This window comes from Sarcophilus harrisii, chromosome 1, assembly GCF_902635505.1.
Source record: "Sarcophilus harrisii chromosome 1, mSarHar1.11, whole genome shotgun sequence".
In the NCBI taxonomy this organism is placed as follows: domain Eukaryota; kingdom Metazoa; phylum Chordata; class Mammalia; order Dasyuromorphia; family Dasyuridae; genus Sarcophilus; species Sarcophilus harrisii.
In genome coordinates this window covers 576,976,769-576,993,219 of record NC_045426.1, presented here as the reverse complement: position 1 = coordinate 576,993,219, position 16,451 = coordinate 576,976,769, and the positions used below count along the sequence as shown (strand labels likewise).

At 35.0% G+C, this 16,451-nt stretch overlaps 1 protein-coding gene across 1 annotated transcript; it reads left to right on the top strand.

The window, feature by feature from the left end:
- Positions 1-790: 790 nt before the first annotated feature.
- On the top strand, positions 791-10,470 carry LOC100928777 (cytochrome b-c1 complex subunit 7). Its single transcript, XM_003760266.4, has 4 exons — positions 791-896; positions 7,010-7,075; positions 9,596-9,762; positions 10,205-10,470. Exons 1-4 carry the CDS (start codon positions 878-880, stop codon positions 10,280-10,282), a joined length of 330 nt encoding a protein of 109 aa, XP_003760314.1. The 5' UTR covers positions 791-877; the 3' UTR covers positions 10,283-10,470.
- The last annotated feature ends 5,981 nt before the right edge of the window (positions 10,471-16,451 follow it).

The following is a 16,451-nucleotide window of genomic DNA, read 5'->3' as shown; positions in this document are numbered from 1 at the left end:
GTGACACGTTGCATCATATAGACATCCCTTCCAACTAGGCTATCTTATTCTAAGCCAAATTCTAACTTGGGAGGTTTGTTGATATCCGAAGTATATATGTCCACACTGAAAATTTAACAATCAGTTCTAACTCTCTGGTAAGCAACAGCAAAATTCTTTACCCTTCCTAGAGACTACGAGCTGAAAGGGACCTTGATACTGTGCTGAAATAAAGTAGGGCAGCTAAGTCTAGAAGACCTGAATTCAAATTCAAAGACATTAGCTGTGTGATACTGGGCAAGTCACTTAACGCTGTCTGCCTCAGTTTCCTCATCTGTAAAAATGTGCTAGAGAAGGAAACCCAAACCCCTTCACTAGCTTTGCCAAAACTCAGCTTAATAACAATAAGAATAAAGTGTTTTTAAGATATCAATTTTTAAGATATTAATTAGTTAATGTAATTAAGATATTAATAAATAATAAAAATATAATAAAATAATTAATATTAATTAAGATAAAATGAAGAATATTAATTAATAAGAAATTAAAAATTTTAGATAATAATTGAGATAATTAATTGAGATAATTAAGAATTAATTTTGAGGGACTTCAAAAAAATAACTCTTGTTCCCCTTCAACGAGATAAAGGACCAAGCCAACAAACTTGATATTCAATGAGTAAAAGTCTATTCATTGAAAGGTGAAAGCCGAAGGACGTCTGCGTAGGAGTAACTCCCTCTGGCTGCCTCAGTCCGCCCCGCCCATGGCCCCGCCCCGACCCCGCCCACGGCCCCGCCCCGACCCCGCGCCCGCGGATCCACAACTTCCTTTTCACGTGATTCTTAGCGTCCTCTAGGACTTACCCAGCAGGCATAGCGCTTGGCTCTTCCAGATCAAGATGGCGACGCGGGTACCTTGTAAGTAGTTGGGGGGTCCGAAATCCGGGTGGGGTGCGCCCTGGGTGCCCTCTGGCCTTCGTGCGGCTCCTCCAGCCACCTCGAGTGGGCGGCTGCGAAATGCGAGACCCCAGATCCAAGGGAGTGTCTCGACGCGAGCTCGGTCAGAATGACCGGGCCCAAGGTGACCTGAGATGTGGGTCTAGACTCGAGCAAGGCCCGAGCTGCGGCTCCCGGGCTGAGCTCGGGTAATAAAGGAAAATCTGTGCCTGTAAAATTCAGATAATAATAGTCTGCCGTAGGGACAGACTTTGGTTAAAAGCATCCTTTTAAAAATGCGATTACTTCCGGGTCGGGTGCATCAGGTAAATCGAGGTACAAAAAGCGCTTTGCTAATTTTGTGCCTTACTTAGAAAAACCCTTGGCAAACCTGAAGGCGGCTCTGTGAAAGAATCACATTTCCCTCATCGCTGTTTCCTTTCCATTCCGCTCCTGAATCAAACTTTGCAGGACCTAGATATTGGACTCTAACACAGAGGTGGTTTGTAGAGAAGCAGAACTTTTTACATTTCTCAATTAACGAGCGTTCATTTTCGGCCCCATCTCATTTTTAGCAGTTAAAAAAATTTCCTGGCGACAAATAGACAGAGCCACGTCCAAAATTATGTATAGTTCTTATTGGGCATTTTTAACCAGTCACGTCTGTCAGTTGGTAAGTAACATAGGTTATCTCTAGCTAGTGTCTTGATAGACCAGGAAACTGAGAGATCAGGGAGCAGAGTTTGGGCTCCGAAAGTCTAAGAAGGTTTTTTCTATTCCATATCTCTTGTGATTATGACAAGTTACTTTTACTTTTTTTTATACATTATTTCTAGCTAAAGTCATACCCCTCTCTTCCTTTGTAGGAAAAATAAAAAACCCTTAGAATTGTTTTGAATATCTTGAAATTATTAGGGAAGGCAGAACTTCAGAAATGATGGAGCTGTTTGCTTCTTCCCCTGTGGGTACTCTTAAAAAAAATAGCTTGGGTAGATTTGAGTTCTATCCAATACTCCCCCTCCTTGGTTTCTCTACCTCCTGTAGATCAGAGGAGCATTTTTTCCTGTTTCCTTTTCATTATTTTTTTTTTCCTATGTCACTGAATCAAGTAGGAAGAGTTCTGAATCTGGAGTCAAAAGATCTGAGATTGTTCAATAATCTTTACTGCTAGAGAATGAAAAATTAGGTGATGAAACAACAAGATTAGGGAAAATAAGGTTCATACAATTTGGCGTAGGATAGGTGTTTGTTCCATTCATCAAAAAGCTATTTAGACAATTAGATAATTATTAAATATTACATTTTGGTTCAGTTGAATGTTTAAAAATGCCTGAAGAAACATGTTAGAACTGTGAAATATTTCTAAAGAAATGGAGACTATATCAACTATATTGATTTCAATTACTTTTAATAAATAGATGCCTCATTTGTAATTAACTGCACAATTTGCATATAAGCAAGGCACTAAAATCCTTTCAGAGTTTCTTAAGTTAAACTATTTTCTAGATCCTTTAAATTTCTGATTAGTGACTGTTAAAGCTGAAATATACTTTGGACATCTAGTCCAATCTCTCTTCTCGTTATAGACCAGGAAACTGAGATCTAGATTCAGAGATGGCACTTGCCCAAAGTTACATAAATAGTGATTTCAGAGTTCTTTATTTTCTGACTCAGCAAGTCCAGGAACTTTTCTCTATTACAAATCTCCAGTGATTAAGTGACCAAAGTTATCTTTATTTTTTTTTTTTTTACCAGTGTTTGTAGCTAGAATTTATTCCCCGAACCTGCCCCTTCTTTTTTTTGGTAGTGAAAATCCTATAGAGTTGTTTTGAATATCTTGAAATTATTAGAAAATCTTTCTAATAAATGTGTATTTTCTCCCATTACAATAGATGATCCCTAAGAGAAGGGATGGATTTTGATTTTCTACGGGCATTTTACAATGCTTTGTGGAACAAAGAACTTAATTTGTTTAATTGAAATATTTGTCGGTTGTATTTCAAAAAGTCATAAGATTTTTGTTTAGAACATAATTTCCCATTGTGGAAGTATGATCAGATTCCTAGTCCAATCCTTAACCTTGCATCAAGGAGCTGTGTGGTTAGATAGAATTTCCTTTTCTTATTTACTGAATAGATTCCTAGCCAGAAAAAAAATTGGGGGGGGGGGAGTAGTTTATTTTTATTTGTTTTTAATTATTTTAAATTTTTTAAAATTATAGCTTTTTATTTACAAGATATATGCATAGATAATTTTTCAGCATTGACAGTTGCAAATCCTTTTGTTCCAACTTTTTCCCTTCTTCCTCCCACCCCTTCCCCCAGCTGGCAGGTTGACCAATACATGTTAAATATGTTAAAGTATAAGTTAAATACAATATATGTATACATGTCCAAACAGTTAATTAGCTGTATAAAAAGAGTCGAACTTTGAAATAGTGTACAGTTAGCCTGTGAAGGAAATCAAAAACACAGCAGACAAAAATAGAAGGACTGGGAATTCTATGTAGTGGTTCATAGTCATCTCCCAGAGTTCTTTCGCTGGGTGTAGCTGGTTCAGTTCATTACTACTCTATTGGAACTGATTTGGTTCATCTTCATTGTTGAAGAGGGCCACAGTCCATCAGAATGGATCATCATATAGTATTGTTGTTGAAGTATATAATGATCATGTTCATATAAATGTTCATGTAAGTCTCTGCAGGCCTTTCTGAAATCATCCTGCTGGTCATTTCTTACAGAGCAATAATACTCCATAATATTTATATACCACATTATTCAGCCATTCATTCTCCATTTGAGGGGCATCCACTCAGTTTCCAGTTTCTGGCCACTACAAAGAGGGCTGACAAACATTCTTGCACATACAGGTCCCTTTCCCTTTTTTAAAATCTCTTTGGGATATAAGCCCAGTAGTAACACTAGTGTGTCAAAGGGTATGCACAGTTTGATAGCTTTTTGAACATAGTTCCAAATTGCTCTCCAGAATGGCTGGATGTGTTCACAGTTCCACCAACAATGTATCAGTGTCCCATTTTCCCACATCCCCTCCAGCATTCCGCATTATCTTTCACTGTCATTCTAGCCAATCTGACAGTGGTATCTCAGAGTTGTCTTAATTTGCATTTCTCTGATTAATAATGACTTGGAGCATCTTTCATATGGCTAGAAATAGTTTCAATTTCTTAGTCTAAGAATTGTCTGTTCATATCCTTTGACCATTTATCAATTGGAGAATGGCTTGATTTCTTATAAATTAGGCAGTTCTCTATATATTTTGGAGAGGAGGCCTTTATCAAAACCTTTGACTGTAAAAATGTTTTCCCAGTTTATTGCTTCCCTTCTAATCTTGTCTACATTAGTTGTGTTTGTACAAAACCTTTTCAATTTGATATAACCAAATTTTTTTTTATTTTGTGATCAATGATGATCTTTAGTTCTTCTTTGGTCATAAATTCCTTCTTCCACAGGTCTGAGAGGTAAACTATCCTATGCTCTTCCAATTTATTTATAATCTCATTCTTTATGCCTAGGTCATGAACCCATTTTGAAACCCATTTTGACCTTATCTTGGTGTATGATGTTAAGTGTGGGTCAATGCCCAATTTCTGCCATACTAATTTCCAATTTTCCCAGAAATTTTTGTCAAACAGTGAGTTCTTATCCCAAAAGCTGGGGTCTTTGGGTTTGTAAACACTAGATTATTAAAGTTATTGGCTGTTTTGTCCTTTGAACTTAACCTGTTCCACTGATCAACTAGTCTATTTCTTAGCCAATACCAAATGGTTTTGGTAACCGCTGCTTTATAATATAATTTTAGATCTGGTACAGCCAGGCCACCTTTATTTGATTTTTTTTTTTTCATTAATTCCCTTGAAATTCTTGACCTTTTGTTTTTCCATATGAACTTTGTTATTTTTTCTAGGTCATTAAAATAGTTTTTGGGGAGTCTGATTGGTATAGCGCTAAATAAATAGATTAGTTTAGGATTGTCATCTATTGTCATCTATTATATTTGCCCACCCAATCCAAGAGCATTTAATATTTTTCCAATTGGTTAGATCTGACTTTGTGTGGAAAGAGTTTTGTAGTTTTTCTCATATAGTTTCTGATTTTCCCTTGGCAGATAGATTCCTAAATATTTTATATTATCAGTAGTTACTTTAAATGGAATTTCTCTTTGTAACTCTGTTGGATTTTGTTAGTGATATATAAGAATGCTGATGACTTATGTGGGTTTATTTTATACCCTGCAACTTTGCTAAAGGTGTGGATTATTTCTAATAGCTTTTTAGTAGAATCTCTGGGGTTCTCTAAGTATACCATCATATCATCAGCAAAGAGTGATAATTTGGTTTCCTCATTACTTACTCTAATTCCTTTAATTTCTTTCTCAGCTCTTATTGCCAAAGCTAGCATTTCTAATACAATATTGAATAGTAATGGTGATAGAGGGCAACCTTGTTTCACTCCTGATCTTATTGGGAAGGATTCCAGTTTATCCCCATTACATATGATGCTTATTGATTGTTTTAAATAGATGCTACTGATTATTTTAAGGAAGTGACCATTTATTCCTATACTCTCAAGTGTTTTTAATAGGAATGGATGTTGGATTTTATCAAATGCTTTTTCTGCATCTATTGAGATGATCATATGGTTTTTGTTAATTTGGTTATTTTTGGTCAATCTACTAATAGTTTTCCTAATATTGAACCAGCCCTGCATTCCTGGTATAAATCCTACTTGATTATGGTGTATTATCCTGGGGATGATTTTCTGTAGTCTTTTTGCTAATATCTTGTTTAAGATTTTAGCATCAAGGTTCATTAGGGAGATTGGTCTATAATTTTCTTTCTGTTTTCAACCTACCTGGTTTAGGTGTCAATACCGTGTCAGTACCATGTCTGTGTCATAAAAGGAATTTGGTAGGACTCCTTCATTCCCTATTTTTTCAAATAGTTTATATAGCATTGAGGGTAACTGACAGTAACAACTTTCTCAGAAGTAATTGCATTTTTTAAAGGATGTTTTTAACCAAAGTGAATCTTTAATTTGAAGAATTTTGGGGAATTACATGTTTAGAAGTCAGAAAGACTTGTCTAAAAAATCCTATCTCAGACATTTTCTTGTTGTGTGAACCTGGACACATCACTTAACCTCTCTGGGTCTCAGTTCCTCATCTGTAAAATGAGGGAATTGAACCCAAGCTCATCCAGTTCTAAATCTTATGATTTAATGCATAATAAAATGAAGAAAAAAAATTCAGGCAATTTCAGGGAAAATTTTTTTTAACTTAGGCAAGCAGGATCTGAGAATTATTCCTCAAGAACAGCTCCCTTAAGTGCTTAAATGTTTTTCTTATTTTATAATTTTGCTTTTTGCTTCTTTCACTTGTGAAACTTCTCTAAACCCTCCAAAAATTTTTTAAACCAAATTGTTAAATTCCAGATAGTGATTTCTTTAACAGTACATGTATGTGGTTGTAGAAACAAATGGAGATCTAAGTATCTAAGGACCCATTATCAACAGTTAATGGTTTTGTTTTGTTTTTCTTTTAAACGTCACCATATTTCTTTATGTGTCTGCCCTGCGTTTCCTCCTAATAATGAAAGATTGTTTATCCAACTTGACTGATATTAACTATCAGGTCTGTCATTTGAAACATTTGTAGTCCGCTCCATTCCCCTTCTTCCCCCTCCATAGTACTTGTAGTTTTAGTGATGAGTATGTAAGCACTATAGTGGTTATTTTCATCTTTACATTCTCCTTTGTAGTAGTGGGATATTTATATAGTAATAATTGCTTGCATTAGCTCAGTTTAAATCGGTAAAAACTACCATAAGATAACTAGAATCAGCATAGTATAGGTTTTTGAGTTGGAGTTATATTGGTATAGGGAACTCATAAGAGTAATAAACTCTACCAAGGCAGAGCAATTCCTCCTTGGGAACTCTTACAGTCTTCCTTTCTAGAGAGTTGAGAGGTAAAACAACAAACTAGACAACACTATAAGAATAATGTAAAATGGTTGCTTATCAAAGGTGTGTGCCTGATGAATAGTATTAACTAACATTATGGTACTTTGAACTGTAGCATCAAGACACTGGCTCCAGAGTCTTCGAAAATGGTATTACAATGCTGCAGGATTCAACAAACTTGGTAGGTATCTTTACCTTTGCATTTTAAAAAAGTCTAAAAATGGTACTTAAAAAACAGATTCTGTCATTTTAAAATGATTTAGTGTTAAGGAATTCAGAAGTTTACTATTAGCAGAGGGACTGCATTGATAGTATCTAACTTGTTGGCTCTTAGAAAATTGGAATAAAAATGGCAGTATATTATATGATTAAGTACAGATTTAAAATGTAAATTTAAGGATGATTATTGTTTTTTAAAATGTTATTTTACTTCTCCAAACACAGGCAAAGATAGTTTTCAACATTCTCCTTTGCAAAAACCTTGTATTCCAGATTTTTCTCCCTCTCCTCCCCTCCCCTCCTTCCCAAGACAGTAAGTAATTTGATATGGTTTAAATGTGTGCAATTACTCTAAACATATTTCTATATTCCTTAATCTGCACACACACCAAAAAATCTGATCAAAAGGGTAAAAACCACACATACAAATAATAAAAAGTGAAAATGCTATGTTTTGATCCATATTCAGTCTTTGTAATTATTTCTCTTGATGTGAATGGTACTTTACCTCAAGTCTATTGAAATTTCCTTGAATTTAGGTGTGATTATTGTATATAAATTAATCTGGTATTCATCTTTTATTTTCAAATTGTAGGAATATGGCCTGGACCACTGATGTAGAAACTCTAAGAATAAACTTCTCTTTTCAATGCAAATGAGACCTTCTCTGCAACTGAAGAGTCATAGATAAATGTCCAGAACACTGAAATTAAATGACTTGCCAGTGTCATATAATCTGTTTTTAAATTATGTCCCTTTAAAACAAAATTGCCTTAATATAGTCTGTGATAAGACTTTGTTTTTTGGGGGGAGCAATTGGGATCCAACTGGGTGCTCAGGATCACAAAGTTAGGAAGTGTTAAGTGTCTGAAGCCAGATTTGAATTCAGGTCCCCCCTGATTTCAGGGCCAGTGTTCTGTCCACTGTGCATCTAGCTGACTCAGGTCGTACTTTTGATTATAAACCATCCATAGTTATATAGTCTCCATAGGGATTCTATCCAGTGCAATGGAAATCTCTTGAGGTTTAGTAATACCTCATGGGTACCAATTCATCAGTTGGACTATTATCTTTCATTCTTGATACATGACCAACATCTTTTTTACAGTATTTTCTATATTCCCTACTTTGCAGAATGTTATATCCTACTTAACAATCACCACACACCTCTCTTTTTTGCTCTTTGTATCAGTTATAAATATGTATCTTTTCAATTATGGTGTTCAATTCATTCTGAGCCATGTAATATCAATGGGAGAATATATGTTAAAGAAAATCATTCAATAAATTATTAAGTGCCAGGCATTGTGCTAAGCATTAAAGATCTTGGGGGTGTGGGGGTGGGAACAGGACAAAAGCATTCTCTTGTTTAAAAAAAAAAAAGAGTGGAGGTGGGGTAGGGAGAAAAAGGGGAGATGCGCAGCAACAACATATATATTAAATCAGAATATACAAGATATATATAGATAAGATGGAAGAAAACCTTAATGAAAGATAGAACTAGTTGGGTAGTGGACCAGGAGATGGCTTTTGGAGTCTTAAAGGAATCCAGAGATTCTAAGAGTCTCTGATTGGGAGGGAGAGCATTCTTGCCAGTGCATAGGCTTAGAAATGGGAGGTGCAATGTCCTGTAGCAAGTAACCAGTAGCTGGATTATATCAGCTGTGTGGTTATAAAATATAAGAAGATTGTAATGAAAGGAAGACATTAGATAATGAAGAGCATTAAATGACATTTATGTTCTGCATAGAAGCTGCCTCATAAACTGTAGTTCTCTCTCATTTTAAGTAGTAAGATAACTTGAAATCATAGTCATTGTGTTTGCAGAACATCAGGAAACTAATTAGTGGTACCTTCCGACTTATTTCTGTGTCTCTGTTGAAGTGACAGCAGAAAGGGACTTCATCTAAGGCCATCTAAAATTTTTCCTATTTTTAATGGATTGCTATGATTGGCCAAAGTATTCATTACCTATTGACTAACATACTGTTGAGCTCTTTACTCACTGTCCTGTCTTTAGGGAGTAGATGCCGTCTGGTCCCTGGAACTGTTCAGAAAGCTTTTCTAGCTTAGTGGAAAACTATGGTGCTTTTGCAAGATCATTGTAAAGGATAAAATGGCTAGGATGAAAAACTTAAATTTAGTAAAATGCCATGAATTTTATTTCAGTAAATTTAAATGGTCAGTTCTGATTTCTTAGATTTAACAAATCATTTTTCTATAACATTCCTGCCTAAGTTTCAGTTTAGTTTGCAAGTTTAAAAACTTGCTTTGTGCTTGTATTTTATACTTCTATACTTTTTTCCTCAAATCAAATAGTAATTGAAGTATAATTAGCCAATTATTTATAGATTTTTCTGTTTGGTTCTTTATTAAATTGTAATGCCACTTTTAAGACATTTTCATGATTTTTTAAAAATAGCAACTTTTTATTTTTTTAAAAAAGCATCCAATTCAGCTTTTTCATCTACTCTTTTAATAGGGTTGATGCGTGATGACACACTTTATGAAGATGAAGATGTTAAAGAGGCCATAAGGAGACTTCCAGAGAATCTGTATAATGATCGAATGTTTCGTATCAAGAGGGCTCTGGACCTGACCATGAGGCATCAGATCTTGCCTAAAAACCAATGGACAAAATATGAAGAGGTATAAAGCTTTTAATATAACTGAGAATTCTGATTATCAGAAATTGTTAGGGAAAATAAGATGACTATATAAGTGTGTCAGATTGTCTCCCTGTGATTCTTCGAACTAGAAATGACAGACTGGATTCTTCTTGAGGATTTTAGCAATTTGTACATTTTTAGAATGAGACTAAGTTCAATCTGGCCTCCAAAAATTGAAATTTCAGGACAAGTATCCTTTAACAATTTCTTCATTGTTACTGTTCATTCCTATTAATTGGCAGATTATTTTTGAAAAACGCTTTTTGGGGGGAAATATGGTATTCTGTGTTTGTAGATTCAAAATGTTTTCTAATTTGAGACTAAAAATAATTATTTCAGTGAAGTCTTTGTTGGTAACTCAAAGAAAATTTATATATAAAACTGGTAATCAGCATATAATATCTTGTCATTTTTTTCTTTAGGACAAATTATACCTTCAACCATATCTGAAGGAGGTTATCCGTGAAAGAAAAGAGAAAGAAGAATGGAATAAGAAGTAATCATGTCAAAAAATGTTATCAATATGTTAATCCTCAAAATATTTTTTAATAAGTATGGTTGTGCAAAATATGAGGTTAATTAACCATTTGTAATTGTGCTGCAAATTTATTTAATTTAAATAAATGACTATCATAGGAATTTGTGATCTAGAAAACTTTCCATTAAAATATCCTAAGACTTATTCATATATATATAATTTCTAGTGTCTTTAAGATTACACTCATTACTGGTTTCTGTAGCTTAGAGGATGAAGTAATTTTAAATCGAGTTGATAAGTTTTTTTCACCACAACTCTGTAGCAAATAATCAGCAAAATGCTGTTAATTTATAGTTACATGTATAAATAGACAATCAAGATGATTTGAAAGGACAATTTTAGTAAGATAGTGTCATGGATAGGTAGCTGGATTTGGAGTCAGGAAGATATCAACAGAATACTGAGTCAGTGCTAGAATCCATGTTGCCTGTCTCAGCTTATGTTCTGTTCACCGTAACTTGTGTCTTTTTTAAAGTGGTATAGTAAGTGGAATTTAATTTATCAGCATTTATTGAACACTTAATAAGTGCAATACATTGTATTATGTAGTTAGGACACAAATATGATACTGTCACTTCCCTTGAGTTTATAATGGGAGGGTAGATTGGTCATATACTAAATAATACAAATTAACTTATAAATGTCATGTAAAGGGCTGTTATAGAAGATGAGAGTAGGGAGAAAACATCATGGATTAAGTAGAACTGGAAATGGTTTTTAGAGGTGGAATTTGAACTGGACTTTTAGCTGTCACCTCTGAATTCTAATTTGTAAATGAGAGAATTGGACCAAAGGAGTTGTTTCTCTTCCAGATCTAATATTACAAATTTTGTTGACAAGACCCTAAATTTTAAACTATATTTCAGTTTTGTTGTTCAGTTCTAAGATTTAACTTTAATAATAGGGGATGGCAGAGAAGCCAGAAATTGCTTAAACTTTCTCCAGTTTCCCTCAGAAACAACATGAAGTCAAGCCTCTAAAAAGATTCTGAAATGACAGAATCTACAAAAAATGGAATGAAACAATTGTGCAGTTCTAGATAGTTTGGAAATACTTTGGGAAAGGTCAAGTCTTTCTTGGGTGAAAGGGCAGCCCAGGGCAGATGGTGTTTGAGACTAATTGGAGAGCAGAAATCAGTAATTGAGTTATCCTCTTCCCCCTTAGTCCTGGTTCAGTAGAACAGCAGCACAGCAGAGCAGTGGTGGAGTCTCTAGTTCCAATTCAAAAGGCAAATTGCCATCAGGGGAAACAAGGCAACAATAGGCAGAACTAGATTGGGCACTGTGAGCAAGAACCCAAATAAGAGGGGCTCCAGTGCTTAAAGGCAAAGCTCAGAGCCACAAAAGAAGCTTGGAACACTGTCCCTCATGCTCCGAGAAAGAAAAAATGAACAAGAAACAAGAATCTTGACTATAGAACACTACTTTGGTTTTGATATAGGCATGTAATGATTCCCTTTGTAAGTCTGATGATGGGATCACAAAGGAAATTATATATATATATATATATATTTTTTTTTTTTTATTATTATAATAACTTTTTATTGACAGAATCCATGCCAGGGTAATTTTTTTACAACATTATCCCTTGCACTCACTTCTGTTCCGATTTTTCCCTCCCACCCTCCACCCCCTCCCCTAGATGGCAAGCAGTCCTATACATGTTAAATAAATTACAGTATATCCTAGATACAATATAAGTGTGTAGATCCAAACAGTTTTCTTGTTGCACAGGGAGAATTGGATTCAGAAGTTAACAATAACCCAGGAAGAAAAACAAAAATGCAAACAGTTTACATTCATTTCCCAGTGTTTTTTCTTTGGGTGTAGCTGCTTCTGTCTATCATTGATCAATTGAAACTGAATTAGGTCTCTTTTTCAAAGAAATCCACTTCCATCAGATTACATCTTCATACAGTATCGTTGTTGAGGTATATAATGATCTCCTGGTTCTGCTCATTTCACTTAGCAACAGTTCATGTAAGTCTCTCCAACCCTCTCTGTATTCATCCTGCTGGTCATTTCTTACAGAACAATAATATTCCATAACATTCATATACCACAATTTACCCAACCATTGTCCAATTGATGGGCATCTACTCAGTTTCCAGCTTCTAGTTACTACAAACAGGGCTGCCACAAACATTTTGGCACATATTGGTCCCTTTCCCTTCTTTAGTATCTCCTTGGGGTATAAGCCCAGTAGAAACACTGCTGGATCAAAGGGTATGCACAGTTTGATAACTTTTTGGGCATAACTCCAGATTGCTCTCCAGAATGGTTGGATTCGTTCACAGCTCCACCAACAATGTATCAGTGTCCCAGTTTTCCCGCATCCCCTCCAACAATCATCATTATTTTTTCCTGTCATCTTAGCCAATCTGACAGGTGTGTAGTGGTATCTCAGAATTGTCTTAATTTACATTTCTCTGATTAATAATGATTTGGAAAACTTTCATATGAGTGGTAATAATTTCAATTTCATCGTCTTAAAATTGTCTGTTCATATCCTTTGACCATTTATTAATTGGAGAATGGCTTGGTTTCTTATAAATTAGTGTCAATTCTCTATATATTTTGGAAATGAGGCCTTTATCAGAACCTTTAACTGACAAAGGAAATTATATTGAAGTAATCTTTTTTTTTTAAATTTACAGATCTCAGTTTAAGAACCCTGTGATGATGATGATGTATTGATTAAGAAATATAATTTAAGGCTTCTGGAAGGGACATAATGTCCTTTTGTTCTCTGCCTTGGTCATAACAACATCTAGAATACTGTATTTCATTCTAGGTACTAAAATTTCAGGAAAAACATTGAGGAAGTAGTCAGGATAGTGATGAGGTTCATGTCAAGGAATGCTTAGCTAGAAGAAGAGAGGACTGGAAGAGATAGAGATAATTACACTTCAAGTATTTGAAGGATGGGTGCCATGTGGAAGTGGGCTTAAACTTAAATTTGCTTGGCTCTCAAGGGCAGAACTAGGAACAATGAGTAAAGGTTATAGAAAAGGCAAATTTAGTCTTGGTTTAAGGAAAAGCTTTCCAACAGAGCTCCCAAATAAAAATAATTTGACCTAAAAGGTAGTAGGGTTTTTTTTTTTCTTTCATGCTGGAAAGCTAGCAAAAGATGATCACGGGTATATTGTGAAAGGATTCTTTTTTATTCAGATTTGAATTGAAATAGATGGATTCTCTGATACATTTCTGAGATTATGTAATTCTGTATCTGTAACTAATATCAATTGGCCCCTATTTCTGCTCTCAAAGGCCAATAACCCTTCAAATATTTGAAGACTGCTCATCATGTTCTTTTCCCCAGTATTTTTTCTTCCTGTGTTAAAACTCCCAATTTCTTTAACTAATTCTCACATTTCATGATTTTTAAATTTCTGTCCTGGTTTCTTTTCTGTTGTGCGTGTAGCTCAATTTTGCTTCTTAAATGTATTATCCAAACTGAACCTGATAGTCTAGATGTGGTCTTTCTGGAGCAGAGTTCAGTGAGGTCACACTTGATACATCATATTATTGACTCAGTTTACAATCCATTCATCTAGATTATTTATTCCCATAAGTAAGTTGCTTTTTAGCCATGTCTTCAAACAAAAGCTGTATGCCAGTTCCTAGAACATAGTAGACAATAAATGCTCAATCCATTTGTCAGATAGGTCATGAGTGAGATGCTTCCTAATAAGCATTTGTTTTTCCTCTTCTGCTTATTCCTCACATGTCCAAATGCAAGGAGGATTTCCTAGAGTTGAGGTTCCCTAGTTATTGTTGGGGCATTTTATGTATTGCATCAAGGCTCAGAATATGAGAATTTTTTCAATGAGATTCATGCCTGTACAAAAGAAATCTACCTGTCTGCGTATAAAAAAAAGAGAGAAAATGTAATCTGGACTGACTTGCAGTTGGATAGTTCACTGAATGAGTATTTTTTAATACAGTATTATTATTTAAATTTAAATTATTTAAAATATTATATTTACAGTAAGGATTCTTAACTTTTTTTCTGTCATGGATCCACTTAGTCTGATGAAGCCTATGGACCCCTTCTCAGAAAAATGTTTTTAAATGTATAATCTAAATACAACTATCAGAATATTGAAACAAATAGATGAACTCCAGAGTAAGAACCTCATAACAAAATGGGAAATAAATTTGGCCAATAGTTGAATAAGAGCAAAAGAATAGAATGGATTATAGTTAGAAAACTAGTGCTTTTACTGATCCTAATCTGTCCCTTGTCACAAAAACCCAGATTTTGAACAAAACCCATTTAATCATGTGTTTTAGAAATTGGCCAAGCATTACAGTCAAGCTCACCAGCCTGTTCTTTGTAGGGTACATTACCTTCTTGTCTTCAAAGACTTTGTACTCTATGTACTGTTTCCCAGTTGTGGAAACTATTTTTTGCCTTCCATCAAAGACCTCTTGACAGCAGTCACAGCTATCGGTTCTTAATAGTACCTAAGGATGTGCTTCATCTGGATGAAGTGAACTCATACAGAATGCCTAGATATTCTTATTCCACTTCCAAAGTATTTCCTATGATCATGCATCAGAATGATGGCTTGTAACTATATGTCAGAAGCTTCAGATAAACCAGCAGATAAGGAATAAATTAAGCTTAGTCCTGATGTAATGGGACATATGCAAATTTTTTTAAAAAAGCACCACATCATGCAAAATTGAGCAATAAAACCCACAGAGTTTATAGGAGAAGATATGGTCAGGGATGGTCAAGGGTACAACTTAAAAAAAAAAAAAAATCTCAGTGATAGAAAAGAGGAAGCTAGTAAAACTTTTTGACAAGTAATTTCAGAAATAAAATCTAATAAGTAATGGCAAAACCTTCAGTTTTTTTAGCCTCAAACTGACAAAGTATAGACCAAATTGGACAGGTTGCAACTCATTGTAGTGTTCTGGTTGATTTTCTGGAGGTCTCTGGAGCAGCCTTCATTTCAGTAGAGTAATCACAAGAATAGTCAGGTGTTAAAGTCTAAATTCTTTATTGTCTCCTTGCCTGGGACGTGGGCTAGCTTGGTCTCGTGGAGGAAATGCAGAACAGGCCAGTCACCAGGGTAGTGTGAAATGGAATGAATCCGAACCAGTCTCTCCCAAGGTGCAGGAAGGAGGAAAGCCACCAGGAGTCTGATCAAAGACAGAATGTCTCTCATGCGTCCGAGGGCTTGTGCTTCAGCCTCCAGCCACCACAAAGGTGGCCGATGGAATGAATCTCTGAGATCAAAGATGGGATGAATTTGTCTCTCAGTCCCACCCTGGCTGAGTTTGTCCCAGTTTGTATGCTCTATTATAATTAGATCATTTACAGTATACTAGGTATAAACCAATCATTACATCACTAGGAAACCATTGTTGTAAAATTAAATCAATCATACTGAATTAGAGAACGATTAATCACTATCCTAAACTAGATAACCATTGTCTTATCAATTCCACTTAGTTGGCATCTTGTTCTGTCCCATAACAATTCATCATTCCAGAGGCATGATGGAAAGTATGTTCAGGAATTCAGATCCAGTCTCCTGCCATAGTTCTGATAACACCAGAATATTTACATTAAATGTGACATTTTACCTTAATAAAGATTTGAAGTTTGCTTATGGAAGTCAGCCTTAGAAGAATGAGTTACTGTGAAGTTTTCTGCTGCATTGCTGTCTTCTCAAGGAAGAAATGAACAACCAGAATTCACACTATCATCTTCAATATATGAGTTGGACAGATTTGTTTTCTAAACAAGCATTATAAGGAGAATTAACTACACTATCTTGCAATAGAAAAGTTTGACAAATGAGGAACTTTGAAGAATGACAGGGGAGGAGGAGTGTGTGTGTGTGTGTGTAAGTGTGTGTGTGATAGGATAAATTCCATTCCTGTGAATTATGAGAAAAGTTATTGGGTGCTTCAAATAATAAAAATGATAGACAAATGAAAACTGCCCAGTTAACGGATTAGGTTTTTGAACCATAAATGGCTACATTGAGAATAGTGGATAATAGGTGGAAACATTCCACCAATGATCTTGAGGCATTTGGACAGAAATGGAAATTATGAGTAAGGGATCATTGATTCTGGTGATTAGTGATCTATACTTACATAATCAATAGC